At 37.5% G+C, this 23,776-nt stretch overlaps 1 protein-coding gene across 32 annotated transcripts in view; it reads left to right on the top strand.

Annotated features, from left to right (window-relative positions):
* LOC144580163 (uncharacterized) overlaps positions 1–23,776 on the top strand; it is a 341,993-nt gene that overhangs the window by 198,396 nt on the left and 119,821 nt on the right. The window contains exon 6 of one of the 32 annotated variants that reach the window (XR_013529234.1): positions 21,123–22,721. The exons of 30 other annotated variants lie outside the window; for them this stretch is intronic. Coding sequence is in view for 1 of the 2 variants with exons in the window: in XM_078355340.1 (XP_078211466.1) it covers positions 21,123–21,221 (99 nt within the window). In the remaining variant the exon portion in view is untranslated. Of the gene's footprint in view, positions 1–21,122; positions 22,725–23,776 lie in introns of those variants that run through there. One more of the 32 variants, XM_078355340.1, reaches the window with a different exon arrangement.

Below are 23,776 nucleotides of genomic sequence, written 5' to 3'. Positions count from 1 at the left end.
TTATCATGACCTCAGTATTAGTTGGTTAGATCGTTATTAATAGATGACCTTAATTACCAATGTCTTGACATTTTGAACTTTAGAAAAAGATACTGCATTGCATTTAGATTTTGAATCTATGAATTGCACCCGGAAATTCCTTCTCATCGCTCTGGCTTTTCTTCTGTTAGTCCCCCAAACATCCAAGTTTACTTTGGCATCTTTGGAATGTCTGGCAAGGCTATAGCACTTAAAAATGAATGCTTCATCCTGGATAATTCATTTTGGATGTTGGACTTTGCTTGCTGCAAAGAAGCGTTTTGAAGTGTCTTACCTATCCATCTTGTACAATTTGGTCTGCAGATAACTGTAATATGAGAAAATATCGAAAGTGAATGTTTTAAAGAAATAATACCTTTTTTTGAACAAGTCAAATTGTCTGCCCTTGAGGCTTTTTATCCATATGGCATGTCAAAACACTTCAGTATCTACTGACCTTTCAGAGTTTGTGGTTATAGCTCTTTTAGGAAGCTTTTGAAATTATGTAACACCCTGTACTACATTTCACTTTTTGTGTTTGCAAATTATGTGACTCAAGTTTATTGCACTTTATTTTTCCTTTTATCTGTTATCAAATTATGTAGTAAGATATTTAAACATTTTAACCATTTAAAGAAAAAAATTCAAAAGATGTCAGTTATCTGGAAGGAAAAGTAAAGAGATATGTTAAAAAAAAATTTTTTTCTTATCAATTTTCTTTAACTTCTTATTTATCTATCAGTTCTTTAACTTCTTATTTATCAGTTAATGGAGGATTAGAGTCTTTATAGAAAAGGGTAATATCTGGACATCCTAGCAATAATATCTACAAAATGTTCTATTACTATAGATGAACTCAGGTGGAGGATACTCTGCCGTATTTGAGATATGCCAAATTAATTGCACACCAATTAATCTGTGATTTGGAGAAATCATTATTAGTTACAACACATTGCTTCTTCGATGAGAAAAATATGTGTGTGACATTTGCTGTCTGTATATCTCAGTAAGGACACGCATCATCGTACATTTGGCAGAACGTGGAAGAAACGATACATTTTAAAGCATTTCTATAATGGGACACTATAAATGTCTTCAGGTGCCTGTCTTTGGAAGTGCTACCTGGTTATTCTAGCTGATTTCTTTGCAGATAGCACCCCCTGCTTTCAGTAAATGAAAAATACGTACAAAAGAACTTCAATAAAGCTTCATTTATGTAATAATTCTGGTTTTTATTTCATATCTCCTGTGTGAGACGTAAGTTAAAAGAAATAGAGAGTTAAAGTGCTGAAAATAAAGGTGACACACAGAGAACTCCCAGAGACTGAAACAACAGAGAGAAAAGAAGAGAAATGCCGCAAGGTTGTGCATGCTCTGTGTGTCTTCATTGCACTAAACTGGTTGGCTTGTAGCTGGGTAGGTAAATATAAAATCTGATAACCGGAAGAACTGGCTGAATGCAGAATTCAATCGTGGTGCCTCTTTGCAGCCTTGCATGCTCTCAAATTCACTGACTGAAATGATAGCCTTTGTTCCCCTGTCCAACCCAGAGTGACAGACAGCTGCAATTAGCAGCTGTGGGTGAAAGAATATGGGATTTAAAAATCAATCATTCTAGAAGAAAAGATTGGTGCTTTCTTTAATGCCAGGGGACCTGCAGAAGTGGAGCAATATGTGAAAATGCTATGATCTTACTTCTGATTTTCTTTAAAGGCAGATTTTACAATGATTCTAAAAAAGAGGAAAATAAAAGTGAATAAAGAGAGAAAAGTTGAATAAAGGAGATAGACACGGGGGCAATTGTGTATTTATCTAAGTGATAAGCAAAGTTCTACCTCTATCCTCCCCACCTCCAACAATGTGAGTGGTATTAATTGTTCTCTTTTTGTCCTCAGCCCAAGGTTAAGGGACACTGAGGGCTAGGACACCACAGTTGGGAGATCTGGTTGGATGTAGCAGAGGGACACAGTATGGCCTCCTGTTCCTTGCCCGTCTTGTGTAATTATCTTACCAGGTCTCTCCTGAGGACACATAAATGGTCATATGTCAAATCTGGAGGCCAGAAACAGGTGGTAAGCAGATAACAAGAGACACAAGTGTAGCAGAGAAAGAGAAAGACAGAATGGAGAAAACACAGGGCTAGAGATGTAAGAAGAAACAGAAAAGATGAAGTAAGTATTTGAGACACAAAAAAACTGCAGGTTTGGAGCAAATGCCCTGCTTTAAGAGCAAAGCTTTCAGGATGAATGCGTTCACAGTCAGCGTGGCTTTCTCAGCGATATTCAGTCATTAGCTCTGCTTGGCAGTACCAAGCAGCCATATGTAAAACAATGAGTCCAAATAGAAATTAAATTTTTGTTTGACATCATTGCTAGCAAGAAATTGTCAAAGGGAAACCAAGAAAAGTGCATGTAATCATCATTCTTGAATTCTTTTCTGCAGTGCTGGTTGCTTAACAGTTTCAAAGCAATTCACAATAATTATTCAAACATGTGTTTTCCTCCCTCTTACATTTTAACATATCTTTCCACTAAATTAGTTTATTCAATTGCCTTATTAAATGCTGTTCCTTCAGAATCCTTATGAAAGCCATCATGAATACGTTGGCATAGAAAGCTCCCTTTTTGTTCCACAGTATACCTGGAACTCAAGTACAGTGAGTTCTTGCACGTATCATCCTGCCCCACAATTATTCGTTTTCCTAAATAGTGAGTTCTCAAGGATAATCTCTAAGTCTTATTCTGCTTTTTGTCCTCGTGACTGAGCTACAGTAAGCATTTAATCTATACAGTTTCCTTTCTCAATATGAGGCAACATTCTCAGTGACTAAACTCCTAAAAACAACGTAAGAAAAGATTCAATTTACTGTTTTAGGTCTCCCCCCTGTTTCTCGGGCTTTTCTTCCTCCCCGCTTCTCTACTGTCCCTTGCCATCTTACAGGTCTTAATCTTATATTTTCACCATGGCCAGGTAAGAAATGAATTAAATTTTAACTGTGATGAACTGCTAGTGATAAAATAAAAGGTCATTTTAAAGTTAAATGCTAATATTATCTTTTCTCATGATTGGACACATTGGGTACATTGGGTTGGCTAAATTTTTTATCTAAGATGTTTATCATGATTAGTTATTTGAAAACAATGCATAGCTATTCATTCTGCAATTGATGAGACAGTAAATCTTTTAATGAAAAGGCTTCAAGCCTGGCCATTAAAAAAAGATACTTAGCTTGAACTCCATTAGCAGTAATGAATGTGTTACTTGACATGTGCAACTTTCAAAAGCATGCTCATATTTCACAAGCCAAACAGTTCTACACATTGGTCACAGAGACTGAAATGTACTGCCCGCCAGTGTAACCTATGGAGACAAAATAAAAATTGCCCTTACTTTTTAGTCTGTTGAAAGAATCAGGATCCTATTTATTTACTTTTTAAATATTATAATTATTTATCAATTTATATGAGCATTTCTAAGTCTTATTTTTAGCTACTATTAATTGTGCGCCTGTGTTTGCTAGATGAAGAGCTATGTGTTTTGAAACTGAGTTTTAGGCATAGGCAGTGACCTGTTCAAGGACAAATACCAGTCACACTTTGTTACACTTCCTTTCTTTTGGCAGAATTTAAAGCAAGCGAGTACTTTCCCCCACTGTGTTCGTGGGCATAATTTCTTCTTTGTGGGATATAAAATGATCTTTTAAAGTTCTAAGGCAAGAACTCAAATGCTGGTGCAGAACCTGTAGAGGCTCAGACAAGGGAGTGGGTGGTGAGAGAGCATGAGAGATGTGAATTTAGCTCATTGGTGACAGAAACTGAGAGCAGGGAGGAGGTCGCCCACAATCTGTGTGGAGAGAGACAAGAGGGTTATGATAGCATCCTCAGTTCTCACATGCTTTGGAGCATGCAAAGGGACAGTGGACTTTAACTAGGTTCAGATGAATAGGCTGAGGAAATTAATGATTAAAAACTAAAATTACTATTTGTATTAGTCTGTGTGGCATCACTACCAAGGAAATACCTGAGACTGTGTAATTTATAGAGAAAAGAGGTTTATTTGGCTCATGGTTCTGCAGGATGTACAAGAAGCATGGCGCCAGCATCTGCTTCTGGTGTGGGGCCTCAGGAAGCTTTCAATCACGGGGGAAGGGGAAAGGGAGTGAGCTTGTCACATGGCAAGAGAGAGAGAGCAGGAGAGAAAGGCTGTAGCAGGCTTTTTTAAACATCCAGCTCTCACGTGAATTAATAGAGTAAGGACTTACTCATTGTCTCAGAGAAGGTGCCAAGCCCTTAATGAGAGATTCACCCCCATAACCCAAACACCTTTCATTAGGGCCCACTTCCAACACTGGAGGTCAAATTTCAACATGAGATTTGGACTTGGAGGGGACAAGTATTCAAACAATATCACTATTCTATCAGATTACAGCTAACATAGACATGAACACAAAATGTAAATTACAGTTTTATTTTCTTATTTCCTACACAGAAAGTAATTGGTATTAAGAAATACCTGTTATACCTATCATACCTATATATGATATAATATTGTTTCTTTTTCTTAGGAAGAACAGGCAAGTCAAGGTTCACAATGTGATAGTTTGATATTTATATATACATACATTGTGAAATCAGTACCACAATTAATTTAGTTAACACATCTGTAACCTCACATCGTTGTCATTGTGTTTGTGCGTCAGGAACACTTAAGATCTACTTGGCAAGCAATTTTCGAGTGTATGAACTGTATTAACTCTAGTCACCATCCTGTACATTAGATGTCCAGAACTTGTAACAGAAAGTGTTTACCATTGACCAATATGTTCCGATTTTCCCCCACATCTCAGGCTCTACTTCCAGCATTCTCTCTTCTGTTTTGAGAGGTTTGACATTTTAGAGTCCACATATAATTAAGGTCCTACTAAGATGCTCTTGAGAGTTTACCCAGCATGTGCTCCTAATATTGCGACTCAGCGGGAAGGAGGCATTGGCATAGTCCAAGGCTGGGCAAACTTTCACCATGCTCCCATGGTTCACCCAAGTGACAATGGTATAGGTTACAGAAGTGTTAGGTGAGGGAAAACATTATTCAGATTTTTTAATGTTTGGGAATTATTTTTCTTTCCTAAGGCACTAGAAAATAATGTTCTGTACATTTCCTGAAGTCTGCAGAATTAGGAAAGGATTTCCTTTTCACCTCAAGTATAATTTGGATAGAAGCAGATTCATATATCATTATAATTATTTGCATACGTATTGCTCAGTTCTCTATAACAAGAAGCATTTTTTTGAGATTAAGTCCCAAAGAAAACTACTAGCCAGCATTAACATCAACAGGGTTGTTGGTGGTTGTGGGAGGTTCTTAACCTCTCTGTAATCAGCAGAAATTACTTTGTTCCATTCCCTCATATCTTCCATGAATCACCACTGTCTCCTCTTCTGAAACAAGCCTTTTCCCAAAAAAAGAAGCATATTTTGTATAAAGATGCTGTGATTCCTTCTCTTTTATCTCTCTGCAGTTAGAGTATGTAAGGAAAGGAACTGTTACTGTGGCTACAATGGCAAGTAAACACAGAGGACAGACTCAGGGAAGTAGAAGTGACAGGAACTCTGGGATGTGATGAACACGCACTCTTAGAGACTGTGATCATCAGGTGGGAGATCTGGGTCTCACCAGAATGTGCTCTGCGCTTTGGAAAAGCAGATTTCAAAAAGTTCAGAGAGAAGACTTTAAGTACAGGTGGCAGATTTAAACATGCATCTACGCTCTTTCCTCTACAAACCCCGCTAAAGCTACCGTAGATGGATTCTTTTTAACTAGACATAAACCTGCAAGAATGGAGGGAACAGAGAGAAAGCAACAGCAACAGATGTTTAGATTCTACAAAGTAGATACACAAGTTCTAACTAACCTAGCAGGAAAGAACAAAGCAAAGCAAAACTAAAGCAAAAGTCATATCCTAAATCAGCAATGACAAAAGCCAAGAGAAAACCCAACCCATACACAGAATTTCCAGGTGGTTCAGGGACGGAGGACATCAAGAATCATGGAATAACTGGGAGGAAGAATTAAACTACAGAGAATCAGTTGGAAGTTATTTAAGAAACTAGATGCCTGGAATTCTTTCCAACACCTTGACTAACTGGCCACCTGTTTTTATCTCAGCAGACATTTGTACTTCCTTCTCTGGAGAGGCAAAAATTGAGGTTTTGTGGGCTATGAAAACCCTTAGTGACTGAGGGTGGGAATACCATCCCCAAACAGAAAAATAAACATGCAGACTGGATGCTGGATGCTGAGTACTCTTCCACCCCATCTCTGACTTCCCTATTCCCTCATAGGGCTCAAGGAACGTTGGCTGGCCATGACCCTTGTGATCCTGAAAATTAGAGACAGGTTTCAGTTAATTTAGAAAGTTTATACACATGCCCGTGACACAGCCTCAGCAGGTTCTGATGACATGTGCCCAAAGTGGTCAGAGTGAGACAGGAGAAAGGAAGAAACTAGTCAGGCAGACTCTTAAGGTGAGTCCTTGGTTAAATTCTTTCAAACGAAAGAACAGCCTGAAAAATTAAGTTTCAGTCACAGATAAGGGAACTTTCCCAGGGGGCTTGCCTAAGCCATCCCCACAGCCACACGAATAAGAAAGGCTACATAAGACACTTGCCAGAAATGCCTGCAAGGGAAAATTTCACCCCCTGACACATGCACAGTGAGGGTAACCAAACAAGATGGAATAACTCAAGCTAAGAGCCCCTGCACAAGGAGGATGGGGTAGAACTACCAGAAATGCATGCCTTATGCAAATGAGATACCCAGCACCCTATCAGTTTCTTATAAAAGCCTCTGTATCCAAAGTGTGAATTGGCAACCCATTTTTCCAGGACCCCTCTCTGTAGCAGAGAACTATTCTCTTTCTTTCACCTATTAAATTTCTGCTCTAAACTTCACCCTTTGTGTGTCCATGTCCTTGATCTCCATGGCCATGAGAAAACAAACCTCCAGTGTCACCCCAGACAATGGGGCCGCTTCGAGAGCACAGCTTGGTTCTGTGCGTCTTAGGGAAACATGAGACATCAATCAACATATTTAAGATGAACATTGGTTTGGTCCAGAAAAGGCGAGACAACTCGAAGCAAAGGTGGGAGAACTCCAAGCAGAGAGCGTGCTTCCAGATCACAGCTAGGTAAGAGATGAATGGTTGCATTCTTTTGAGTTTCTGATTAGCCTTTCCAAAGGAGGCAATCAGATAAGCATTTATCTCAGTGAGCAGAGGGATGACTTTGAATAGAATGGGAGACAGGTTTGCTGTAAACAGTTCCCAGCTTGACTTTTTCTTTTAGCTTAGTGATTTTGGAGCCCCAAGATTTATTTCCCTTTCACACCCTGCAAGCAAGATAAAATAATATTTTCTGTGAGAATCTAACAAGTTCAAGAAGAAATATCTAACAATATTTACCTTAGCTTTTCTTCAATAAATGACCCCCAGTGGTGTCTTTAGATACAAGCACAACCTATAGGCTCAAAATTGCCAGTCAGCTTTTAGTTACTCATTCTTTGATGGGAGTTGATACTTACGGATCACTGGATTTCTGAACAACGTCTTTTAACATGTGATACAGAAACCAAGGTAAACGAAGAGAAAATAATCTTAGAGGAAACGCAATGCAGGGAGAAAACATTTTTTAATGTTTTTACTTACTTCAGATATATAAAGATATTTTATCCAAGACAGAAAACTTTGATATAATAGAGAATCATTCAGAGAAAAGAAAAAAGATGAGCTCTTGGCAATTAAAAACATGAGAACAGAAACTGAAAATTGAAGAGCTACACACTAAAATTGAGGACATCTCCTAGAGCTTAAAGAGAAAAGGCAGAAAAGAAGAAAGGAAAATTCTCAAAGAAATAATCCAGGGGAATTTCCTTCATCTTGAGGATGCAAGACGCAGCATTGCAAGAGTCCATGGAGGTCCAGCATAAAGAAAGAAAGGCAATTCACATTAAGGGACATCATTTTCATAATTTAGAGCAATGGTGTAGCATGGGGTATGTTACAAATGCCTGGAGGTGCAACAAGGTCAGAAACTGAAAGGAATCAAAATGATTGCAGACTTTTTGAAACCAAAGGCGAGTGAGAGAAGACAATTGGAAAGTACCTCCAAGATATTGAGAGAAAATAATTTTAAGCATAGAGCTCTATGCCCAAACCACCAATTAAATAAGAGAGTGGAATAAAGATATATATATATATAAATAATTTTAAAATATTTACCTCCCTTTGTCAAAAAACCATTGGAAGATATGCTCCACAAAAAGAATGGATTATGTCAATATTGAGAAAAATACTGGATAATAGGAAAACAGGAGCACATACCTGGGAAGAAATTAAAGCACCCCCTCAAGGGTGATGTTAAGGCAGCTGAAGAATGACAAGTGGGAACTTGGTAAGGTGCCTGGTGTGAAGTAGTTTGACTCAAGGTAAATAGATTAAGGTCATCAACACCATGTCCCTGCCATTTCTCTGCTTTTTTCTTTGGATGAAGCCATTAGCGAATGTGGTCCATAACGGGGCATGAGAGAGAAAGAGATTAATAATGACATATACATAAGATTCATCACATGATATACCTGGGTGTGTGTGTGTGTGTGTGTGTGTGTGTGTGTGTATACATACACACACACACACATAGATATATACATATATACACATATATATATATATACATATATGTATACACACACACACAAAGAGAAAAACAGTTTTTACAATTACAGCAAGGAAGTCCTAGAAAGACAGTTGTTCAGTAAGACTAGAGAATAGACAGAGAGCACTTAAATTATGCAAATGACAGCTTTATGATGAAATCAGACTTTTTTATTTTTAGAATTTTTAATTGTTTGTACAAATATTAGAAAGAGGGCTGTAAGATCAAGTATGATGGCCAGGCGCGGTGGCTCACACCTGTAATCCCAGCACTTTGGGAGACCGAGGCGGGTGGATCACGAGGTCAAGAGATCGAGACCATCCGGGTGAACATGGTAAAACCCCGTCTCTACTAAAAATACAAAAAATTAGCTGGGCATGGTGGCGCGTCCCTGTAATCCCGGCTACTCGGGAGGCTGAGGCAGGAGAATTGCCTGAACCCGGGAGGCAGAGGTTGCGGTGAGTCAAGATTGCGCCATTGCACTCCAGCCTGGGTAACAAGAGCAAAACTCCATCTCAAAAAAAAAAAAAAAAAAAAAAAAAAAATCAAGTATGATTACACAAAAGGGCCACAATAACTTATTTAAAATTTTAGGATAACACAAATCTTCTTTAAAGCTATTTATGAACTAGGAAAATAAATAAAAGAGTAGGATGTCTTTTTTGAAAAGATAATTTGTGCGAATGTATGATAGAGAAAAGAGCAAAGCTGTTCAACTCCTCCTTTACTGAGGTATAATCTCTATCAAGGAAAAGTTCAAAAATCCATTTTGGGAATGTGCAGCTTGTCTTGCAGAAGCTAAGGAGATGTGACACTGTTATGTCCAGCCTGGCAGCATGAGAACTGGGCATAGATGCTACTATCCAAACTCTAAAATTAGCGTGTTGACTAAGACATATGTCAGAGAAATTCCTCCTACCTTTCCACTGACCTTTCCTCCTTACTCAGTTCCCTCTCTATAGATCCCAGAGCATCTAGACTTCATCAGATCATCTGTTACATGGGTAATCCCCATAAGCCAGCATCAACGTTTTGGCAAGCATCCCATATTATGGAGATTCAGTAAGAAACAGAAAAAGATGAAATGATCAAAGAGTAAATAAGTGTAATTCTGTTCCTAATTAATAAACAGAATATATGAGAGTCTGGGGCAATAATAAAGATGAATTACTGAAAACAACTCTCTTGACTTCATTATGCCAATGCTTAAATTAATGAACCTCAAATATATCCCTAATTCTGATTGGACAGTGTTACCATTTAATACTTTCACAATATTTAATTGACTTTTATCTCTTTTCTCTGTTAGAATCCATGTCTAGAGAGAATTTCAGTGTAGTAGTCAATGTTGGTGGAAAATTATCTGATAGTGATGATACTGTTTTTCTCCAAAAATAGTATTTGAAACCATTGCCTTTCTATGTAATGAACTCAAGTCGTAATCGCTGGCACTTGTTATGTTCCATGGCAATAGGAAATTAATGTTGCTGATTACCTGACCTTAACACAGGAAGATTCTCCTGGATGATCTGGGTGGACCCAACATCATCCTTACAAGTGTCTTATATGTGGAGGAGGGAGGCACAAGAGTCAGATGTCAGAGAGACAAAACTATCTACTGGTGGCTTTGAAGATGGAAGGGGGCCGAGAGTTAAGGAATGCTGACATCTGTAGAAGTTGAAAAAGACAACAAAACAGATTCTACCAAGAGCTTCCAGCAAGGAACATATTCCTGCTGACCCTTTGTTTTTAGCCTAGTGAGACCCATTTCAGGCTTCTGAAATGCAGCACCTTAAAATATTAAGTTTATGTTGTTTAGGCCACTACATTTGTGGTAACTTGTTATAGTACTAATAGCAAACTAATATACAGGCAGTCTTCTAAATACTTGTGTTGTCATTTAATTTGTAATAATCTTATAATTTAGGTTATTGTCATTATACTTTTTTATTTTGTGTGGTTAGAAAAAACAAGGTAGATGCATGGGGAAGTCAAGTAACTTGCCAAAGATGGCAAGGATTTGATCATAAGCTAGAGAGCCTTAAACACTACAAATATTATCACTCTCAAATACATTTTTGGATGCTCCATGGAACCTCTTGATGTTTCTCCATAAATGTTAGCAATCTTAAAAATTTTACTTCCAAGCATTAAAAGAATATGTTTTCCTTACCTTAAACTTCCTTTTTGATTGAAACATATCATGGGCATACTAGAATGGGTTAGTGTAAAATCTGAGAATAAATGAATTTCTCAGTAGAATAGCAATGTATCAGCAATACTGGGGAAAATCCCAGAATTAGAGGAAAACGAATGTGTCTCTTGTGCTCTACTTTTCCTTGCTTCTGTCTCTCTTTCTGGTTCTCTCTCTCTCTCTCTCTCTCTCTCTCTTCCCCCCCCTTCTGTCTCTTTCTCTCACACACACAGAACATACATATGCACATATATTCTTTCAATGTAATTACTATGTAATCAAAACAAAGCAATGGCTTCAGCAAGTGAACAGGCCAGAGGCAAGCATAAGATGAAAAGGCAGACGGGAGTTCAGTTTGAGCACCCATGCTGTCTGAGATGGTTGGCCAGCAAGGTTTACTGACTATACCTTCTGTTACTTTTCCTATCTCTTACCTAGCAGAATCTGCATCTATCATCAGACATTTGAATATTTTTGTTTCACTGTATTATGGACAATCCAAAGAAAACCAGGTAAATAGAAATTCTAAATGTTTATAAGAGTCTTTTGAAATAGCCATGCTGTTGCAGGTGTGCTACTAAAAGGAAGAAAGCGTGTGAAGTAGAGACCATTTCTTTTGTGCTCTCTCTCCTACGTTAGTGATGACTGACTTCTTACCTCTCTATTCTCTTCTCTCTCTTTTTGTTTTTTGTGAGATGGAGTCTCTCTGTCACCCAGGCTGGAGGACAGTGGCATTATCTTGGCTCACTGCAACCCCCGCATCCCGGGTCCAAGTGATTCTCCTGCCTCAGCCTTCCGAGTACCTGGTATTGCAGCTGTGTGCACCATGCCCGGCTAATTTTTTTTTTTTTTTGTATTTTTAGTAGAGATGGAGTTTTTCCATGTTGACCAGGCTAGTCTCAAACTCCTTATCATAAGCAATCTGCTTGCCTTGGCCGCCCAAACTGCTGGAATTACAGGCATGAGCCACTGCACCTGCCCTAAACGTCTTTCTTATTGAGTGAAGTTTCAGAATTGTTTAAATAAAATCTAAAAAATTACTTCATCTATCTATATAAACTTTATTGTAGTAATGAAAGAATGCATGCATTGTATTTGGCAATTATACTGAAATAAAGAAATAAGGAATGGTTAGTTGTATAAAAAAATAATTTTAAGTTATATGCCAGGTATTTGAATTCCCAAGTGATAGCAGACACATCTTGCTGCTAGTAAGCAAACCCAATTATTAATTCAGTGACATTGCATGCTAAATGAAAACAATCACGCTGGGCCCATGAACTGAAATGCCAGCATCCCTCACTGGACAGAGACAATGTACTTCTCCTTCGCCTGTAAAAATGTTTTATTAAAATCTTTTCTCCACACTGCATATCAGTGAAAGGTAGTAACCAAGTCAGTTGGCAAACATCATTGTTTTTGCATAGGATGCTTCTAAATCAGTTTCATAATAACCTAAAAGTGCACATAATAGCCAGTTCAAGCCCTACATTAAATTATTAAGTAGTGTTTGTAGCATGATTGTAGTATTATGGAGACTACTCATTCTTTTTGGCAGACCTTTCCTAAACCTCCACTTCCTTGTCATTTGCACGCGCGCGCGCGCACACACACACACACACACACACACACAGACACAGCAACACATATATACATATGCTCATGAGAGATGTCCATTTCAAATGGTTTTTCAACTTAGCCTATGGAAAATTGCTCCAAAAAAATCTAAATAGCCAATGCAGACTGCATTATTGATAACATTTATAGCATGATTAAATTTGTTATTTCTATTTTGCCTTTAAAACAAAAGGTAGCAGGAAGGATCCAAGGGAGTAGATGTATTTTGGTGAGGTTAGAAATCGGTTGCCAGGTGAGTCCTTTTTCTGTTAGGACCCTGCTTCCCTGTGCTTCCCCGTGACTCAAGTCAAAACATTTTCTGTTTTTAAAGTCAACATACCTAAGCTGCCTATGAAGTATGAACTCCATTGTTAGGCTCAAGATTCCAAACATATAGATTCTGAGCAAGACCAATTATCTGCAAACATGTTTAAAATATACCATATAATTACCAGATCACCAAGGTCTTATAAAGATTTCTCAAAGTCAAGTAATATTATTCATAAGGCAATTTTAGGGGTATTGTATTGACAATAAATATAACAAGGGTCCATTCCAGGCCAAGAATGACTAGAGTGTTCATAGTAATTGGCTAGAAAATAATAATTAGAAAAAATACAGATGTAGTCTTTAAGAAAAATTAACTAAATTCTTAATACACTATACCTTATGAGGCTATAGCTATTTCTTTAGGGCATAATTTTTTTCAGGACAATGTTTTATGAAAATCTACCAGTGTATACTTATCTTTGTAAAAATAGAAACTGATTTTCTAATATCAGTTGCTTACTCTAGAGAATAAATACATTCTAGATGGAAAGTACTTGAAAATATGTTTTTGTAATTACTGGATTTTATTTTCCCTTTCACGTATATTATAAATTTGAGGAACATATTGCAAAATGAGACTACAGCAAAAAGCCAACTCAAACTTAGGCTTTGGAAATGAATTTTTTTTCTGAGAAAAATAATAATTGTATATATAATTATAAATTAGAAGTATGAGATGGTTATTAATTTGACATGCTATGTAAAAGGCTTTAAGTTAAAACTGAGAGATAAAATTAAATGTAGAAAATGACTAATAGTCATTAAGTTCTTCCACGTGTCAACTGATTTGCTATGTACAAATTTAGCCCAACACACTCTCTTAAAGATCACCAGCTCCAACTACAAGCCTTCCTCAGTATTCTTTATTGAAGTTGTATGACACTCTGGATTATTCCTGTCCTTTTTCAAGAGTTTAGGAGAAGCTATTGTTTTAAAATATAAGATGGATAGAGAAGAATCTGGAAATACAATATAAAAATAATAAAATAAATCATCCAAAAATAGGAGATGAATAATTCAAGAAGGATTTATAGAAATTCACTATCTTAATATTAATTATCATTCAAGTAGATACAATCATTTCAAAACATCTAGACTGGCAGAGCCCATATTATTTTTTATAATTATTATTCTGAATACCAATTTATAATAAAGAAACATCATAATAATTAATTTTTTTAACCAGTACTAAGGGCACTCAAATAATTTCTTAAGAATAAAAGGTCATTTTTAAATAACATAAACTAGTCATTTAGGTTAGCCAGCTGAGTTAAAAATTGATGCTGTATTTGGTACTAACTTGCTGACAAATAGCAAATGGAGGTAAATCTATGTAATTGAAAATAAGGTCATTTGGATAGATAGATAGATAGATGATAGATAGCCGTGTGTGTGTGTGTGTGTGTGTGTGTGCACGCGTGTGTGCATGTGTACTTATATGAGCTTAGATTTAAATTAATTTTACAATCAGTGGTCTTGGGTATTCTATTACCATTAAACTATATTTTAAAGGGTGGGCACCATTGCTCATGCCTGTAATCCCAACACTTTGGGAAACCGAGGTGGGTGGATAACCTGAGGTCAGGGGTTCAAGACCAGCCTGGCCAATGTGGCAAAACCATGTCTATGCCAAAAATACAAAAATTAGCTGGGCATGGTGGTGTATGTCTGTAATCCCAGCTACTCAGGAGGCTGAGGCAGGAGAATCGCTTCAACCCAGGAGGCAGTTGCAGTGAGCCGAGATTGCACCAATGCAGTCCAGCCTAGGTGACAGAGTGAGACTCTGTCTGAAAAAAAATAAAGTAACTTTAAAATACCGCTCTCCCTCCCCTTACTCCCATCACAAACCAACAGGGGTAAGTTAACAAATGTTTATTGAGTATCTCTGAGCCAAGCAATTAGTTACTTCATTTATTCCTCGGTCACCGTAGTGTTCTTTACTATTCTTTAGTCACATTTATGGCAGTTTTTCATGCAGATTATTTGTTTAAGATTAATGTTTTACTGTACTGCAAAGCAGGAAGCAGACTGGTTTGAGTTTACCAACTTATTTCAGTGCCTTGCAGCATTCTATTCAAATAGTGCACTGAATGAGTAAAGAATCAAAACAGTACATATTAGCTTTGTAAAATGTCAGCAGTTAGAGGCATTATATTCTATTCCTATCCAGAGACAATATTTTAACTTGTCTTTGAATCCTGTATTCTTTCTACTGTGCATGTAACTACACTGAAGAATAAATATGCAAAGTGCAGATAATAAACATCTAAAGATAGGAGAGCAAAAGGGGAAAGAAGTTTTGGATGTGGCTAATGCACTAACTTAACTAATTAACTAGAGCACAATGAAAGCCCACCATGAAAATATGTATCCATTTTTCTAAAATTATGATCCTTGAATTAATTTGCACAATAACTACCTGAAAGGTAAGGGTGCCAAGGCTGACCCTAAACCTACTGAATGAGAATCAAAATCCCTGAGGGACGAGGCTGGGGTGAAGCACTGATCTATGTTGTAGGAGGTCCCCCTTTTTAGGCAAAAGCACTTATACATTAACGGAAAATATACCAGTTACACAATTTGCAGTGTTAATAATTTCTTAACTATCTGCATATGAATTTCTGTTCAGGAGGTTTATTTATTTATTTATTTTTTTCAGATAGAGTCTTGCCCTTATCTCAAAGGCTGGAGTGCAATGGCATGATCTCGGCTCACTGCAACCTCCACCCCCTGGGTTCAAATGATTCTTCTTCCTCAACCTCCCACCTAGCTGGGATTACAGGCACATGCCACCATGCCCAGCAAATTTCTGTATATTTAGTAGAGATGGGGGTTTCATCATGTTGGCCAGGCTGATCTCTAACTCCTGACCTCAGGTGATCCATCCACCTCAGCCTCCCAAAGTGCTGGGATTACAGGCATAAGCCACCGTGACCAGCCTCAGGAGGTTTAACTGCAGAATTTGAACCTATTGAGGAGGGCATACATATGCTACAGTACTGACTAGGACACTGAACCTTGAGCTTGTCATGTTCTTAACTTTTAACTCAAATACAAGAATTGTTTTGGGGGGGAGGACAAAAAAAATCAGCTGTAATATTTGGATCAGCCTAATCATTTCCCCATTTCTTTCAAATATATGGATCTTCCTGGACTGTAACCCCAAAGCATATTACAACCATGATTTTGAAAAGTTGTTTAATGAAAACACTTTGATAATCCTTCAAAGCCTGATATTGTCTTTTACTAACATTCAGTGGAACACATTGCTACATACCAAGAAGTGATAGCTCAAAAGCCAATTGATGTCTCAGACAGTGCTAAGGTGGTTCATAAATTTGAAATGACAACAGATGCTTTGAAAAGGAAAGCCTGCTGGATTCTGATTGAACATGCTAATTTTCAAAAGAATCATTTCCTAGCTTGATTTTATACAGGGCAACCTGTTAAGGCTATTTGGAAATCACAGAGGCGGGTGATAAAATAATATTGAGCTCAATATTCCATTATCAGAGGAAGAGACGCCAGCATCCCTTTAGTCCCTTTGCAGGCTTATTTGAATACACAATACAAGAGGGGAGTGGAGAGATGACTCAGAGGACAAGCAGCTCTGTGCTCAGGGAGCTCTCAGGGTGAATAAGTGACAAAATTTGGGAATATATTCCTGCTAATTTGGTTTTGCTTTGAGATTAAAGCTTTAATTTCTACCACTTGAGAAAAGAGAGTTAAACAAACAGCCTCTGTCCTTAAGGCAAGATTAAATTGAATCCTTTATCATGAGAATTCATAGAGGATGAGATTAAGAATTTTCATCAGTCAGTTAACTTTAGAAAATATTTAAGTGTAGGATTTCATGGCAGAAAAGTTTCTTTATAGCCAAGATTTCTCTAGCTGCAGAAAACTGAATATAGACATTCATGACTAGTTGGCATGATTAACAAATTGGTGGCAGTCCTTAACCTCCCTCTGCTCAAGCGTTCTACAATTTCTCCTGATTAAATCACTGAACGGAGGGCTTTGTGTACCAACTGTGGAGCAAGGGTTGGCCCCTAAATAATCTCTAGTTTCCTGGTATTTCTCCTATTAATGTGCTTCTTTAAGGCTTTTCTAGGGATACATACTTTGCTTAAGCTTCAGCATGAGTCAGGGATGGGATTAAGATGAGGTGAGTGAGGCAGTCACCTTGGAAACAGAATTAAAAGTGTGCCAGAAAAGTCAGTACTAAACATAAATTATCTTTAATGCAACATTTCAAAAAAAACCCACAAACTTAATGCAAAACAGTCATAATGAACAATGATCAAAAGTTTAAATAAACACAGAATGTTACTTACGTTTTGACTCTGCCCTGCTGTGAAACAGTAGTTGCTTTCATTCAGCCTGGCTAATTTCAGACCCCCAAGCCACTGCACTCCCCTTATCTCCCACGTTCTCCATCAAGTGACAGGCAAGTGGAGGGTAAACCATGAGGATTAGATACCGTTTCTTTAAATTGTAAAGCTTTTTAATTTTTCCTGCTTTGTTCAACATAAATGTCCCTACAAATTGGAATATTCTGAGACATCATAGTTCTGCAGTCGAATTGATTCTCCTTTGCGCTCTACTTTTTGATTTGTATTATGTTGTTTGTTTGAAATATGATTAACCACACTTTTCACAAATGAAAATGTGGAGTTTTGTGTTTTAAAGTGAGTAATCTTATAGCCAGATTGACTAGCAGTCAGAAAATTTAGAAAAATATAAATAACTTCATCTCTACTCTGGACCAAATGATCCAGCTTAGAATGCTGCCTGTAGAGAAGTTTAAGAGAGATTTACTAGAGACATTTTTGGCTTTATAGCTCTTTTTAATGGGTAACCCAAATGCCATTTTAGTATAGAGCATATAGACTTCTAACAGGAAGAGCTGAGGTGCCCTGTCTAATTGGCTACTTAGATAACTGAGGTTACATATATCAATCAAGATAGCAGATATTTTGGAAGCATATCAGTTGGAAAGCAACACTGAGGGAATTATTAAATAATTTTAATAGTTTTCATGCTAAAAAGTATAATGGTAGAAATATTATCTCAGATGTGTCATATACTTATTCTGATTAATCTCGAAAATTTAACTTGTTTCCTGAAAAATTTAACCAATGCAAGAAAAAATAATCAAGTGTTCTTTGTCCTTAATTCCTAAAGATTCTGTAATTAAAATATTTTATCTCATTCATTATAAATATGTGAGGATGTCTGCCTCTATTGGTGGTCAGTTTGAAAGCCAGAAATATTTTAGATGGCATGTATATCAAATATTTATAGGTGACATAAATTATGAAAACAAGGACATTCACTTAAACATATGGTTCTGAGGTCATCTTCCTTCTCCTTCTCCTTTTCTTCTTCCTTCTTTTCTTTTTTCTGTAGAATAACTTTGTTTTTATCTGTGTCCAACCTAAAAAGAGGTATATCTAAGTCAATATAACAAAAGGATGTTCTGAAGATAGAAAAACCATTGACTGTTCTCAAAAGAGAACAAAAGCCTAGTGGAAGGAAAAAGATGTGAAGTAAAGTCACATGTTTTTTAAAATGCAAATGTAGACAATCTTTTCATTAATTTAGTCATGTAATGAGAACTCCTAAGATAATCTTGTGACACACTTTGAGAAATAAGGCGTTCAGGTTTAAAACGTATAATAAAAGTTGAGAACAAGATAATTTCCAAACATGTAAAGGAGCAAACACTTTTTGACAGGCCCTTTGGGACATATCTCATTGTATTACATATTATATACACTACGTGCATAAATATCTTTAAGCAGAATGTAGTTTCCTCCCCTTCAAGAAGTTTTGGGAGGCCAAGGCAGGAGGATTGTTTGAGCTCAGGAGTTCAAGACCAATCTAGGGAATATAAAGAGACCTCATCTCTACATAAAATAAGAAAATTAATCTGGGTATAGTGGCATGGACATATGGTCCCAGCTACTCAGGAGGCTGAAGCAAGAGGATCACTTGAGTCCAGGAGTTTAAGGCTGCAGAGAACCATGATAATCCCTCTGCACTCCAGCGTGGGTGCTAGAGCAAGACTGATACCATTTGGATGTGTTCCCCACCCAAATCTCATGTTGAATTGTAATCCCCAGTGTTGGAGACAGGGCCTGGTGAGAGGGGACTGAATCATGGGGGGTGAATTTCTCATGGTTCGTTTACCACCATCCTCTTGGTGTTGTCCTCGTAATAGTGCATGAGTTCCAGTGAGCTTGGTTGTTTTAAAATGTGGCACCTTGCTCTCTCTCTCGCTCGCTCGCTCCTCCTCTAGCCATGTGACATGCCCGCACTTACTTGGTCTTTCACCATCATTGTAAGTTTCCTGAGGCCTCCCCAGCAGCCATACAGATGCCAGCATCGTGGTTTCTGTATAGCTTGCAGAACTGTGAGCAAATTAAATGTCTTACCTTTATAAATTACCTAGTCCAGGTATTTCTTTATAGCAATGTGAGCATTAACTAATACAAAGACTCTGTCTCAAAAAAAAAAGTTTTGGAGGTAATAAATAGAACACAGTGGACTATGTAGGGAGCATCACATGAAAACATAAAATTATTTTAAATTTTACTTGCCAGTATTCCATATCACCCTCTCAAAGCAATTATGGTTTTTTATCATTGTTGTTATACATGTTGGTTCATGCCAAATATAAAATATATGTATATTTTTGGAAGAGGTTTTAGGTAAATTTTTTTCCTTTTCAGCAAATAGAAGAGATGGAAATGTGGCTGATAACAGACAAGCAAATTTTATAATGACTAGCAGAAGCAAGAGAGAAAACATAAGACAAACGGAAGTGGAAAGAATATATGTAGGAAAGAACTGACAGCATAGATTATTTAACCCATAATTTTTTTAACTTCTCCATTTTGTTTTTAATATACATGGTTCTTTCATATACACCATGTTATTGACAATGAGTGGCATGAACCTAGATTAAGTCAAAAGAGCAAGAGATGTGAAACTAGACAGGAAATGTGCAAATGTATCTTTAAAAACAGGATTCTCTTCTTTTTGTGGCAATGCTATTTGAACATCTACTGCAGGCTAGACGTCAAAATTCAAATCGTTCTTTTGTAAACATCTTCCTAACATACCCCAGTGAATATATTCAAGAAAAAAGGCAGTAAAAGAAATGATGTGTCTAAATTCTTCCTTTTCCTTATATGAAGGGAAAGTCAAGCTTTCGTTATTTTGGCAGAGAAGTATAATTTTTGCTTATACCGTTGAAGGAATCTGTACCCCTATCGTATCTCATTGTCTCTCTCCCTCATGCAAATATACAGACACATACTCATGCTGCCCAATTTTACTAGAGTTAACTCATTACTTTGATCTCCACATTCATTCATTCTTTTCTTACCTCAATAATAGGTCAATGTCTGTTATATAGTAAGGAGTTCTGAACGAGGCACTGGGGACACAGAACTGAATGAAACATGGCTGTTACACTCAAAGATTTCTTAATCTCTTTAAGAGCAGGGATGTAGTATGTCTGGGTGTATGTGTGCCTGTTACCATTGTCTACACAGGACAGTTTTTTGCACATACAGGCTCTTCTGTAATTGTTGGTGAATGTGCAGTGATAAGTTTGTTTCATTGATTTAATGTCCACCTCTATGTTTATTCGGCATAAGGATTAGTGATCATGAAACAAAATATATACAAAACATTCTTGTCTTTAGTAAAAATTCTCAAAATTAAATTTTACATCTTAGATGACTTTTTATTCATTTACTAAACATGCATTAAGCCTCTAATAGGTGCTAAGCACTTACATTGATAGACCGTGATGCACACCACAGACACAGTCCCTGTCTTTCTAGAGAAGATAATGTGTTGAGACTCCATTTTTTTTTCTGAATTTAGACTAAGAATAGCAGTATGAAGCAATACTGAGTAATCCTGTCAGAGGATCAAAGAGTATTGATGTAGAATGCTTAGATATTTTATGTAGTTGCCAAATATTTGAAAATTTACCCAGAAAATTGATTGAAAACTTTTTGGTAACAAAAACACATAAAGCCAAAAGGTAAAATAATTTAAAAAGATACTTGCACTCTCGTTATTACCTACCCATGACTTTTCCGCCGTAAGCTCCCTTGCTTGTTAGTGTAGTGTGGTTATATTTAACTTTCTCATTATTTTTTATTCATCTTTCCACTAAAAAGTCATGATTGATTTAGCACACATGTTGATCTCATTTTGTTTTTTTCTTTTTATAGGCAAAATTTGACACCATGCAACAAAAACACTCAGGCCCATTATCTTTTTTCCCTCGAAATCCGGATATTGCAGAGGACAGAGGGAAGTTATCCCATTAAAAAAGCATAAATAGCTTCAGTTTGTGTTTAACAATGCACAACACACAAGAAAACTGTGTTTACTTGAGCTGCTGATTGTAAGAAGGTTTATCTCAGGGGCAATTGCATTTGGAAACAGACAGATATCCTGGCTCTTAGCAGTGACAGAGAGAATCCTCTGAGGCTCTGAGTTCATGCTGAGTGATTTCCAATTAACCCATTTCAATAAATGAGTGTTTATCCCTTGTTCACATAAGAGCTGAGCCCTCATGTCACGCTTTCTTTTCACCAGTTTCCTGTTACTTTACTCCCTTTGTAGGGGTCTTACCTTAGCTTTCAAATCTATCTATATGTGCTACACTTGTTATCATATATAGTTAAAAACCAATTGGCAACTAGTGAGAAATAATTATAGAGATATAAAATGCAAATTATAGAATTATGTCAAACAAAATTAATTTGAAAATATTTTAACATATTTTTTAAAAGTTGAATTATTCTATTTATAAATTGTTCTTGTATCAGCAAGAAAAACACCAACACCCATTGGAAAAAAAAAAAGCTAATGAGCAAAGAGCGGAAGTAGACAATTCCCTGGAGAAGATACACAGGTTGATAATCAACAAAGAATTAATTGTATTCTGAATTATCTATAAATACAATTTTTAAAAAGCAGCCAAATATATCTCACTGCCTCTATGTAAAAGACAAAAACAAAACACCAGAATTCTAGCAGCTTAAAACCATGATGATTTATTTATTGTTCCTGCTATATATTATTCATGGTTCCAGGCTCTGCTCAATACTGTCAGTACATTTAGACCGGCCCTAGAAAAACACAGAAACTCCATAACTTTGCCAGTAATCACAGTAAAAACAGAGACCTCATGCTTTTTACCCATGGTTCTCATGGGTATTCAGTGCTCTAGCTCAGAGATAAAACAGGTCACTTTGACTTAACACTCATTGAGCAGAACTGATCAAATGGCCCCAGTCAACCACAGCCCTCCAGGATTCATTAGAAGCCTGAGTAACAAGAACACAATGAGCATCAGTAATGCCTGTTTCACTGGCATTCCCTTTTGTGCTTTATTTTTCTCCATGCCATGATACCACTGCTATGCTACATTTATTAACTACTTACTTATTCTGTTCATTGTCTATGTATACTCCCCCTCCTCTTTCTCACTCAAAAAGTAAATTCCATAAGGGCTCAAGGGCACAGACATTGCTTAACTTGTTCACCACTGTATTCCCAGCATTTAGAAATTGTCTGCTGCATTGTATTTGCTCATTAAAGAGTCATTAAAAGACTACTTAAAAAAATCTATCAAATTCTATTTAAATATATCTATAAAAAATAATAATCCCAAATGCTGGCAAGTGTGAAATGTTACGGATATTTGTATATACTGCTAGTGAACTAAAAATCTGGATTCATATCTTCTGGAAATCAATTTGGCAATACGCAGCAAAGTAACCAAAAGGTTCTTTGTTAAAATTATTTCTCTTATAAAAATCTATTCTAAAATGATAATTACAAATACAAGTAACTGTTTTGGAAAAACTGTTTCTTTTATAACCATTGAAAATATTAAATATTAAATAACCATCAGAATTTCCAATGATGCCATTATGGTCAGATACATTTGATGTGTCTATTAAAATGTTAGCAATTCTAGTATTGAAAATGTATGTGGAGGACTCAAGATGGTGCTGTGAGAACAACCCAGGATTGGAGCTCTCGTTGAATCCGCAAAGAGGTGAGTCCGAGCTGCATTTCCAGACTGATCTTTGTTGCCCACAGAACAGGGAAACTCCCAAGCATAAAAAAGACACGGGACGCCAGGCAGTAGGTCTGCCTGGCGAAGCCAGCAGCCGGGGCGGCGGCGGCCGGCCCTACCCAGCAATCCCCACAGGGCACGCTTCTCCGGGTGCCCTCTTGAACCGGAAACCTGAGACTTGAGAGGGCTGGACTTGAGACTGAATGAGACTTGGACAGTAGGCCAGCCCAGGGGATTGCAGGGACAGATCGTTTGGGGTACCCAGTGGGACGAATAAAACCGCGATTTCAAACTATCCCAAGCAGATGGTCCGAGACGCTCTGTGGGGGAGGGGCGTCCACCACTGCGGAGGCAACCCGCACCAACTGAGATACACGCCCACTGCTGACGCAGCCAGCCGTTGCCGAGGCAACCCGTCCCTACTGAGATACACGCCCACTGCTGATGCAGCCTTCCGTTGCTGAGGCAACCCGTCCCTACTGAGATACACGCCCACTGCTGACGCAGCCTTCCATTGCTGAGGCAACCAGTCCCTACTGAGATACACTTCACTGCTGACGTAGCCTGCCGTTGCCGAGGCAACACGCTACAACGAAGAGACTCCGCCGCAGGGCATGGCGGAGACCACAGCAGAGCCTGCAGGAACAGGGCGAATCACACAACAGCAGGGCGGAGCCTCGGCAGCCAAACAGTGGCTAGTCTGCCTTCTAGCTGGGCAGGACACCTCAACGGACATCGAAAAATAAAGCCCGAACCCCCCAACACAGAGCATTTGAGAAAAAAAGGGTTTTT

This window comes from Callithrix jacchus, chromosome 18, assembly GCF_049354715.1.
Source record: "Callithrix jacchus isolate 240 chromosome 18, calJac240_pri, whole genome shotgun sequence".
NCBI lineage: Eukaryota > Metazoa > Chordata > Mammalia > Primates > Cebidae > Callithrix > Callithrix jacchus.
The sequence above is the reverse complement of the archived record's forward strand: the minus strand, read 5'-3'. Positions and strand labels throughout refer to the sequence as shown.